Source organism: Pterocles gutturalis, unplaced genomic scaffold, assembly GCF_000699245.1.
Source record: "Pterocles gutturalis isolate BGI_N339 unplaced genomic scaffold, ASM69924v1 scaffold12122, whole genome shotgun sequence".
In the NCBI taxonomy this organism is placed as follows: Eukaryota; Metazoa; Chordata; class Aves; order Pterocliformes; family Pteroclidae; genus Pterocles; species Pterocles gutturalis.
The window spans coordinates 16073-27403 of record NW_010108038.1 but is presented as its reverse complement, the minus strand read 5'-3'; the positions used below and the strand labels follow the sequence as shown (position 1 = coordinate 27403).

At 40.9% G+C, this 11331-nt stretch overlaps 1 protein-coding gene across 1 annotated transcript; it reads left to right on the top strand.

Annotated features, from left to right (window-relative positions):
* Positions 1-2388: 2388 nt before the first annotated feature.
* CD9 (CD9 molecule) lies at positions 2389-11097 on the top strand (the record flags this gene model as incomplete). Its single annotated transcript, XM_010072485.1, has 7 exons — positions 2389-2491; positions 5083-5180; positions 6383-6457; positions 7385-7477; positions 8069-8158; positions 9983-10066; positions 10758-11097. Coding segments are annotated over 7 exons (609 nt in total), but the record flags the coding sequence as incomplete, so codon positions are not given.
* Positions 11098-11331: the final 234 nt, after the last annotated feature.

Sequence of the window (11331 nt, the reverse complement as noted above, 5' to 3'; positions counted from 1 at the left end):
AAGATTATCTACACAGTTGTAGGAAGGCTTAGAGTTTCTTCACAATCTGAATAGTCTGGGGGATCAGCTCTGAGTTTTAGTTTTACGGACTTTTGCTGTGCCCTGCTCACTTTGCAATGCTGTCCTGAGCTCCAACACTGTGGCTTGTCAAACCACAAACAGTAGGTGCAGACAGCTGGGTGTGCTCAGGCTTGTGGCTTTGCAATTCATGAGTTCCTAGCAAAACAAGCAGAGGCTGTAGGTTTCTTCTTCTAGTGCTCCAGATCTGGATGCCTATAAAAACTGAAGACTGACCCAGGAAAGTGAGTCTCAAATAGTATTACTAAATACTGGGTGACTTACCTGTAGGCTGAAAGCAGCACCTGAGGCTTTTTTCTCCCATCACTAAGCTGAGGCACTAAAATGAGATGAGATTGCAAAGCTTTTAAGTGACACTGCAGCAGTGAGGGCAGGTAGAGCAGCAACCCTACTCTCTTGTACCTTTCTTGTACCTCTTCCTTTGGGGTGCTGCTGTGGCACAATAAATTGGAATCATAATGCTGTTGTGACATACTGTGTACTTACCAAGGTTCTTCAGCATAACATAACATTATTTTGTCAGTGTAGCCCTAATGAGGAAAGTGGCAGGTATGTGCAGGCTTTGTTCTTTCTGTGTGCTTTGTGAGTAAGCCTGCACCTACGCGCCCATGACACCAACAAAGTGCCTTTTGCATAGGTCTGGAAACCTCCCTCTGGGTTTGGCTCTCTCCACAATGCATATCACTTCATCTTTTTCCCAGCTAAAACCAGGCAGCTCCTCTTCAAGGCAGGCTTGGGAGTCAGGTGCCTGCTGTACAAAAATGCTGGTTTTTCTGGCATGGCTGGCCTCTTTTCTTCATGTGTCTGCCATACAAGAAATGCTGGTTTTTGTGTCACAGTTGGCCTCTCATTTTTCTTCACTGATACCTGAGCCCTTTGGCACCCTAGTTGGTATGCTTTTTGCTGAGCAGCTACAAGGGATATACCTTCCCTTAAACCTTTGCTTAGCTCCACTCTCTTTGTCATGTGTGAACCTTCTAAGCTTTCCCTATTTTTTTTTAATAGCAAGCCTAGGAGGCTTGAGAAGCCAGCCATGGGCAGCAGAGCTGTGCCTGCTTCCGTAGCAGGGAGCAAGAGCTCTTGGGCTGCCCTTGGGGAGAGTGTGGGGCTGGGGCAGTTGGGTTTGGCTGCTTTCTGTTGGAATGCCTTCTGTATTCTCACTGAAAATTTACATTAGTAAATGTTTTCCAGTTTCTTGGTAAGTCAGGAATGTTGTTCACTTCTAGAAGGAACTTCTTATCAGAGATAAGGCTTTGGTTTTTTTTCTTTTCATGCATGCTTCGCCTAACCAAAACTCCAGACTTTCTAATCTTATTGCTCACTCTTAAGTTTAAATTTTTAATGTCTGCTGCAATGCATGGTAGTTATATGGTCTTCAAAGGAGAGAAGGAAGAGCTGGGAAACATACTCTCCAGCTTTCTAGTTTGTCCTAGTTTCTTTTTTCTGCATGCAAGATGACCCTAGGTTTTTTCTTTTTAAAGTGGGGAGGATTCAGTTTGTTCAAAGCAAACTGTTAGCATTTGCCTTACCGGAGTGCAATTCCCTCTTTCTTGCAACACTTCTGCGGTGCCTACTGCCAGATGTTTCATCCAGAAGCTAATTTATGCACACAGTGAATTACTGCAAACACAGGCACCAATGTTAGAAGGAACTTGGAGACACACAGGCAGAGATGGTAATAAAATAAAACTAAATATTACCTAAAACTTGATGGCATTGTTCCAGACCAGTGCACAACAATGTTGCTATTTCAACAGCCTGTGTTTTCCTTGTCCTGTCAGCAGGGTAGCTTACTGGATTAGTTTTATCCTGGTTTACAAGACCAAGCACTCCTAAACTCTGTACTGTGGTACACTGAACTCTTACCAGTCTGTTTAATACACTAAAACTTGTAGCTGGCCTTACAAGTTACTTCTTGTAATACACTTGTCCTTCAATGTGACGATTTAAGATCACTAAGCCATGCGATGTCATTGCAGTCACCCAGAATAAAACAGTGGGTGGAGGGGTCAGTGGAAATACTGACACTTGGCACTTTGGTAAACCTTGGGTTTTTCCAGTAAAGAACAAGAATGGCATTGTTTTTGTGTGGCGTTGTAGTTTAATGTGTAAATGTGTCTGTCAATGAGATGCCTCATGTTAGGAACTAGTTTGTTCTTGTTTTGGTATCCCCATCCTTTTATGCTGGTTCTTTGTCACCACCTCCTTAAATAACAGAGCTGTATCCTGTGTTTACTTCTGATGTTGTTACTACTGCAACGATGAATGTATTAATCGGTATTATTTAACAAGGCTTCCTTGTTTTTACAGCTTGCAGGGACAGCAGTTCTTGCAATTGGACTATGGCTTCGGTTTGACTCACAGACCAAAAGCATCTTTGAACTGGAATCCAACAACACAACATTTTACACAGGTAAGCTAGGAGATAGGTTGGGGTGCTAGGTCACACTTTTGTGCCCTGATTTCCAGACTGCTTAGAAAGCCTTGTCTTCTTCGGAGGCTAAAAACAAAACAGCCCTTAACAGACCTGGTGGGGCAGAGAGCAGCTTCCCCTGGCTGGTGCAGGGGGCCAGCCCCTGTTGTGAGCTCTTGTGCAGACTGCAGCAGTGTCATGCTGGCGGTTTCTTGGCTCTTCATGCATTGTGTATCATGCCATCTTTTTCGCAGCTTAAAACCTGCAGTTCTTCTTCGGATGCTATTGGTAAGCATTTTGTAATCCCGGGACTCCTGGTACATACAGACGTCTCTTCCTGATGCTTCTCACAATGAGTCAAAGTTTCTCTAAACTAAATGAGTAGTCACAGATGACATGAATAACTAATTTTTTTCCTCTAAAGTGACCAACCTGAGCTACCCAAAATGACAACTCTACTGCCTCTTCTCTCAAAAGGAGCATATGTACTATTGTGTAACTCTTATAGCCCCGTGTATGCTAATTTATACTAAAGATAATGGAAAGGATGCACAAATATCTTGGTCTATATGAGCAACTATTACAGGCAACCTAGATCAAGGTAGCTTTAGTTAGGCCAGGTGGAAGTTATCCCTTGATATATTCTGTTTTGCAAGATTACCAATTAGGGGAAAAACACTCATGTTTTCAGTTTGTTACTCTGATGTTGTAGGAGTTCCTAACTAAATTGGATTTTATCCTAACAGAAGAGATCAAGATCTTAGTTACTTTTAGGCTTGGGCAGAGGAACATGCGTGTCTTTGGTTGTTGTCAGCTGCAGGTGCTAAAATTATGGAATTATGGAGTTGCGCTGGTTAGAGACCATAGCTGGGAATACTGAAATGCTTGTGTGATTTCATGAAGAGGCCACAGGCACGCAGACAGCTTATCTATGAGAAAGCTTGTATTTCACCCTTGATATGCTGGCATGGTAGCAAACTGGGTTCTTGCAGCTGCCAGGGAGATTTCCAGATGCTTTTAACTGGACCTTGGAAAGGGAACAGAAATCTAAACTTAGCTATTGAGCTGAATATTTAACAAGACTTGTTTTGGGTAGTCTAAAACAACTCCTCAGCCTTCTAAAAGATAAAAGTTTTGTGATATGATACTTAAACTACTGTCTGAATGCAGCCAGTGAGACCTACCTGTAATCTCTATAGGTTAAACTGATTTTTGTAAAAAGTTTAATAGGAATTGCTGTTTTAATGTATTTTTCTGGGGTTACTGACTGCAGTTTCCAATAGGAAATTGAAAGAATCTGTCCATTTGTACCTAGTAACAAAGCAAGTTAGCACGAAATCTTTCTATACTGCTGAAAATAAACTGAAATGAGAGGTTCTGATGGACTCTTCTTTCAAAATGGAAAAAGTTTAAGCTGGAGTAAAAAAATCAGTGCTGGAATTTCCTGCTGTTTTTATAAGAAATATCAGGCTTAATCATTTACATACCCTTAATCACGTAGATGTTTATTTTGGCAGCCAATCTTATTGGTTTGCATCTAGAAAGTATCATTTGCAAATGCTTACGTATGGCTTTCTTTAGTACTGATTGTGTCTCTGAAGGCCAGAACTGTATTTTTGTCTATATTGATAGAAATGTCATACTCATTCTACAAGCTTCGTGCTGATTCTTTGTCTCATGTTTCACCACACCAGTATAGTTTCTTGACATCCTTTGGGATTTGCTTTGCTCACTGCATCTTGCTGCTTTCATCAGCTAACAGCTGTAATGCTTAAGCTGGCACTTTGCAAGCTTAGGAGAGAGAATTGGGCATAAGTGGAGACTTTTAGCCTGGAGATGTTTGCCCTCTATGCTACAGCACATTCACTATGTAAAATCTGGGCAGAATGGTGTACAGGCTCAGCCACTTGATATGGTTTGAAGAAGTAACTGCTTTTGCAAAAGCAGAAAGTGCAGGCTACTTGTAGTTAGAGGCTGTCACATTAGGCAGCTGCAGTGTAGACTGTACCACTGTGACTGGTGGAATAATTCAGTGTTTCCTGATGGAAAAGCAGGGTAGGAAAGCACTTAAAGCCTTATGACAGATAATTCTGATGCCTTTTAAAACCTGTTCTCCTAGAGGTAGCACACTTTGAGAAATCTCAGATGTTGATAAACCACTAGTTCCAGCTGTCTCTAACTGGAGCACACTCTTCATCTGAAGATAAGTTGATAGCTCTGGCTCTGAGCCAGTTTTAAAATGTGTCTTAAAGTTGGTCTTAGATGGCTTTATCTTGCCCATTTTCTACAACTTGTGAAACTGCCGTAGTGGTACACATTAATTATTATGAGTTGAAGTTTGTATTTATCAATACATATCCCCACAGATTTTGAGATGTGCTTGCTTTGAAAACTAAGCACAGCAGTTTGTTTTGTTTTGGTTTTTTTTGTTGTTGTTGTTTTTTGGTTTTTTTTTTGCTTGGAACACCTCAGTAAAGAAGCCTAAACCTTGGCAAAAGCTACAAATGCTATTTGTGGAGCAGCTAGTTTTATACCTTGCTGTTGAGGCCTCAACTAGCCTGTACACATGTCTCTGTTTTCCTTCTCCCTAGGAGTTTACATCCTTATTGGAGCTGGTGCACTTATGATGCTGGTTGGTTTCTTGGGATGCTGTGGTGCATTGCAGGAATCTCAGTGTATGCTTGGCCTGGTAAGTATTCAGAGTAGTGTTTAAATTTTTTAGCAGCATGATGAGAAAGGAAGGAAAATATTACTGTGCGTTCAAGTGCAGCAGATGCTGATTCTTTTGCCTCCACAATGTTTAAACTCATGGTCACCTACATAATGTTGAAATGTTAAATACAGTTTCCATTTCTGGCCCTAAATACACATTGTTGTATTTGAACACAGGGTGACTTCAGGAGTTAGTGACATATTCAGACATTGAAGAATCAAGACTCGGAGTATGTGTGAACACAGAACTAAAAGGTTGATAAGAGTAATGCTATTTATTAAACAGTTTGTCCTGAATTCTAAAGGCTGTGCAGTCTTTAATCTTTGAGACCAGAACCACAGTATTTGATCCTAGAAACAACAAGCCTCTACTGTTCATAATCACAGGATGAGCTCTTCCAGTTGACAACTGCTCTGCAAGCCAATTATTGGAGAGCAACCTCATTGTTTTCAGACTGGAGGGGCCAGCAGAGCTTACTGAGTTCATGCATACCTGTACACTTGTAGAACTACTCATCCAAATAACCAGAAGACTTAGTTAATAAAAGACTACTGATATAGCCAGTGAAAGAACAGTTCCCCTTCTGTGTCATGGAAGAAGTTAATTTCATATATTTCTTGCAAAGTGATGCTTCTAGTGCTTTGTTGTGATTCTGAACATCTTTTTAAAGAGCCTTTAAATGGTAGTGTATTTTGGAGCTGGTAGTCATTAAACACAGAGATGACACTTTTATTTCTGTTTTATGGGATACACAACAAAAAAGTGACCACTAGTTCTCTGGGAGTTGGTGGCAAGCTAGGTATTAAGTAATAACTCCTAAAGCAATAGGAGCAACAAACCAGAGAGAATTGGTGTCAGCTGTTGTGATGTGTCTGAGTGACCTGGGCAACTTCAAAGTCTGAGTTAACAGATGATTGGTTTTAATTAACACTGATCAAAAAGGACTTCTGCTTGGAAAATGCTACCAGGCTTTCTGATGCTCCTGGGAATAAGTGCTGACCCAGTGCAGTGTGTCCTTTCCTAGTCTTACCAGTGTTTCAGACCTCCAACTGGAACCTGGTTGAGTGACTGTTCCCAGAAGGCTGGATGCTGGGGACTGGTCAAACTTGCCGTATATGTGAGTGATGCTGTTTTCTCATGCTGTGGTCTTAATTAATAATGTGGTCTTTCTTTTCTAGTTCTTCCTCTTCCTTTTTGTGATTTTTGCCCTTGAAATTGCTGCTGCAATCTGGGGATTTGCAAATAAAGAAAAGGTAGGCTGCTCTTAAAAGTTGGCAGGGTGGTGGGATGCTGGAACAGGTTGCCCAGAGAAGTTAGGGATGCCCCATCATCGGAAGTGTTCAAAGTCAGATCAGACAGGCCTTTGAGCAACCTGATTGAGTGAAAGATGCCTGTGGAACAGGGGGTTGGGCTAGATGGTCATTGAAGGTCCCTTCTGACCCAAACCATTCTGCGATTCTGTAACTGTGCCCACAACAGGTTAGCAGTCTACTGAAATCTATACCAGTACTAGTCAAATCCTGATTGCCCAGAGAATTTGGGGGAGAGGAAGATGCACTCTAGCAAAACAATACAAGCAATTAAACTCTAATATTTAAAAATGAGACTGTAGCAGAGAAGCCAGAATCCAAGATGCTGTTGTATGCTAGAGATGCTCTCTAGGCAGTACCTGGCTGAGCTGTGAATTGAAGCAGGCCATCAGTGAAGCTTTAACATTTCTAGATAAGAGCTGGGTCAGCTATGAGCTGAATGTTTCTGCATCTAAAACATGACTGATCTGGGCTGCCCCCACACAAGCAGTCAAGATGCTATTTTGTTTCAAAGTTAGGTGCTTCCTGATCAGGGTTGCTTTTCTGCTTCTATTATGCAACCTCTGGGGTACAGAAATGAATAGAGAATATTTTTTGTGTAACCAGTGGGCAAAGGCTTGGTTCTCTGTCCTCCTAGAAGCTCAGATTTGGAAGAGAAACTGATCTTATCTGTTTAGGTGTGTCTTTTGAGTATACCAATTAGGCTTGAGGGGTGAGAAATGCTGTCCACCCTCTGTTTCCACACTCTATTTCTACATGTCAAAAGGATGAGTATTGTAGATTTCAGAATTTTTAATGATTGACTCACTCAAAAGTTTTCCATAATTAAGGTAAAACATTAATACACCACAACTCTTTGCTCTCCTGTAGGTTATTGAAGAGTTAAAGGGCTTCTATGTGGAAACCTATGAAAAGAGATCTCAACCAGCTGCCAGAGAGACCCTGAAAGCATTTCAGTTAGCTGTAAGTACTGAAGTACTAAGTTTATACTTAAACTAGACAGTAATGCAGCTTGTTCACACTGTTCTCCATGTCATCCAGTCATCTGTACAAATCTAGAACCTTACTAACTAATACTCCTTTGGTTTCTTCTAGTAACAAATTTCAGAGATCTTTTAGTGTAGTATCAGTGAATTCAGTATGCTTTTTCGTCCCTCCAAGCCTCTGAAATGCAAAGAACTAGTTGTTGTTTTCCTAAACGAACTCAGCAGCAAGCTGGGAAACTAGATCTATGGAACTGAACTAGAGGCACCGTAATATGCATATCTGAATGTCTATGAGGAGTTCATCTTTGTGTCTATACGGAATACAAGCTGTCACCAAAAGTAATATGTGTATACTTAATGAGATCTAGCTCTTTCTGTCAGAATCTTGTCCTTTAATGCAATAAAGGCTTTTTAAAATTAGGTTTATAGCAGTCACATTGACAGGACTTCTCAGCCAATTTGCATAAGGTCTGTAATAAAGCCTAATGTAATCTATTTCTCCTTTTTACCAAATACAGAACAAAAAGGATTATTTAACCTGGTTCTCTTTTCCTGTTTTCTCTTGTAGCTAGACTGCTGTGGTCTAAAAGGAGGTATTGAGGCGCAGTTCATGGACACCTGTCCAAAGAAGACCATGCTTGAGTCATTTTCTACAGTGGTAAAGCATTGCTTAATTCACCAACTGTTCTGCCCAATGAGTAGAACAAGAAATGTTTCTGAATAAATCTTCCAGTCCATGGGAAATTCCCACATCATACCTGCTTAGCAACCTATTTCTATAGTCAGTCAAGTTGTGGAAAATCAACGTACTGTTGCTGTGGAAAGAACAATCAGGGTAAGAAGGAAACCTGAACTTGGACAGGAAATGTGCAGTCTTTGTGTCACCAGACTCACTGGCGTGATGGACAGCAAAGGCCAAAACCTCATGGGGGAAAAAAAAATACTAGTGTTCTATTCTCCTGGCTGCTCCTATTGCCAGAGCACCTTCCTGGTGCTGCACGGGAGCTGTTGACACACCTTCTGGTTAAGGAGAAGTAGAGCATGGGGTGGGAGCAGGTTTGAACTTTCAGCAAGGAAAAGGAGAGGATCATGATGTGTTGGTGGCCTGCTTAAGTGAGTAGGTCACTGAAGCCAATTCTCTGAATCAGATTCCCCTGTTGAAATATTGCTGCAAATGTATGCTACAGATACAGGAGAGGCATCTTGTATAGTTCTTAACTACCACTTTTCCTCTTTCTTACAACTGTCTTGTGCTCTTGCTTTGTACTCCAAGGCAGCCAGTATGAGTCTTCCCATAGAAAATAAGGTTCTTACAATACAGGAGTTCATTTAATTACTGGATTTTTTTTCACATTACTTCCTTTTACTACAGATGATTTTGTGCCTTCAAATAGCTGACCACATGAGACATTTCAGTTTGTGTTTAGACTGTCTCTTTAGTCTTGTCCATATAATCTGCTATGGCTATATGAGAGTAGCTGAGACAGCATGCAGGTTTTATTGTTTGCTTTTATTCTGCTAGGTGTGTTCTAACTTAATCTGTTGGCTTCATCTTCCAGTGTGTTTATGGCCTAGTCCCAACTGTAGAAAAACAGACTGCAAGATTAAAGGAGTGTAATGGTGTGGCTGATCTGTGTGCCTCCAAGAAGCAGTGCTGTATTGATATTCTGATTTAACCGATTAATTCTTGCCAGTATATCCCTTTAATCCCCTTTCCTTCTGGACTGGATAAGGAACAACTAAAGAAATAAGTGGTTTTCAGCAGCTCACTGTAGTCAGCTGCTGGGATAAGTAGGACAGGAGTTAGGATGTGATTTTGACCAGCTACCAGGCTCTTAAAGATTTACACCTCTGTGAAAGCTCCTTGGGTCTTTTCTTGGCTACTGCGTGTCTTTGCTGGGGAAAGGACTATACTTAAATACTTCTTTAGTTGCAATGGGAATTAATTGTCCTGGGAGCTTCAAACTGGTACCTCTATGAATCTTCCTATAGCTTAGCATGCATATGTGTGCAGCTCAAGAAATCCTGTAGTTCCCATGCGCTGTGTGTTCGTAAGGTGTCCACAAAATTAGGATAGCAGTTAGAAATATCAAGAGTGGCTTCAAATGTCTTGAGAAGGGCTGAGCAATTTAAATGGTGACAGCCAGTAGTAACAAGCAAAGTCTGGTACAACTGCTGTTGGTCCTGATCTACCTCATCAACTGCAGGTGTGCTGTAGCTAAGGCACAGTTAAGAGGTTTAGATACTTGAATAGATTTAAACTTCTCCACCACCTTTTGTCTTGGAACATCCCTGTCTCTCTTTAAAAACCTGAAAATAAAGGCCAATTCAAAGCATTTTCCAAGGGTGAGTCTTCATCTCCAGTGCAAGCAGACTTGGTCAAAGGGGCTAGCATCAACCAGCAGACTTCAGCTTAAGCAAGCAAGCAGAAACAAATCTTTTGTATGTATGAAACACTAATGAACCATCTGTTTCTTTTCAGTCATGCCCTGATGCCATTGATGATGTCTTCAATTCCAAATTGAATGTGATTGGAGCAGTTGGCCTTGGCATTGCTGTAATAATGGTGAGTTTCCAGATTATTTAGAGGGTAGCTGTATGGCCAAAGGATACTTAGAGCAGAAGTCTGTTGAACAGTGTCTGGTGTGGCTTTCTACAAGCCCATTCCACTAATGACAAGTACTGGCAGGATCAGGGTGTGTGTTGCAGGGCCTTGAGGCAGTGCAGAGGGTGGAGTGTCTTGGACCTCCCTTCTTCTGCTTTGGATTAGGATCTGCCTCCCTATAGCTTCACCAGTGAGGTTGTATCAGTGGTGCATGTATATATAGGTTGAAGATGTATTGGTCATGTTGTCAGCCCACACTTTAGTCCCTAGTTCTCTCTCAGGGGTCCTTGGTTTTGTTTCCTTTATAACTATTAAAGATCCTGATAGAGAACTGAGGACAGTGCTAGTAAGAAAATTTTTGCTTTTTAGGTTTGACTTCTTGGGGAGTATGACAAGGATGCAAATATGCTGGGATGGTCAAAGATTTATTAGGAGATATGGTGGTGTATAGCTGATCTATTTTGAAATATTGAGGGTGAAGGGGATTCATGAGAATGGACTGAAATTTGGGGGTGGAGGGGCAGGGACACAAAATGCAGAACAAAGTGTTAATATGGCCTCTGGGCCAGGAAGAGCAGCTGTTCTTGTCCTCATGTTGATAGAAGAGTGTGCTTTGGTCCCCTGATTTCTAATGCATTTGCTTTCTTTACAGATTTTCGGCATGATATTCAGTATGGTTCTCTGCTGTGCTATCCGCAAAAACAGAGAAATGGTCTAAGAGCTAAAAACCCAAGACTGCTGCACTATAAACTCTATTGTCATTAACTTCAGCATTCTGAAAGCATTTCTAAAAATTTATATATTTGTTACCTTTTTAATGCTTTATTTGGTACTGATATAGGTTTGCTTTTTATGTTATAGGTTAAAATGATAAAGGTGTATCTGACTCGAGACAAATATTGTATATAAAATATCTGACTTTCTTGAAACTTATGTAATTTGGATGTAATTTATGTTGGAGACAATTTGATACTTAATAAAGAGTAAGATGTATTGTATGTTTGTGGGGGAGAGGAGATTTTACTATGCTTAGTAATCATACTGTTTGATGTATAGCATGGAGCTGAACTTGCATAATGTGCTAAATGTTAAATCACTAGGGCTTTAGTATAAAGCAGGAAATAACTCCTATGCCAATGCCATATTTGAAGGGAATTCCAAGGAATGGGGAAGATGACTGTCAGAGCACATTAGGGAAGGTATTGTCATGCCTCCTTTCCTTGGGG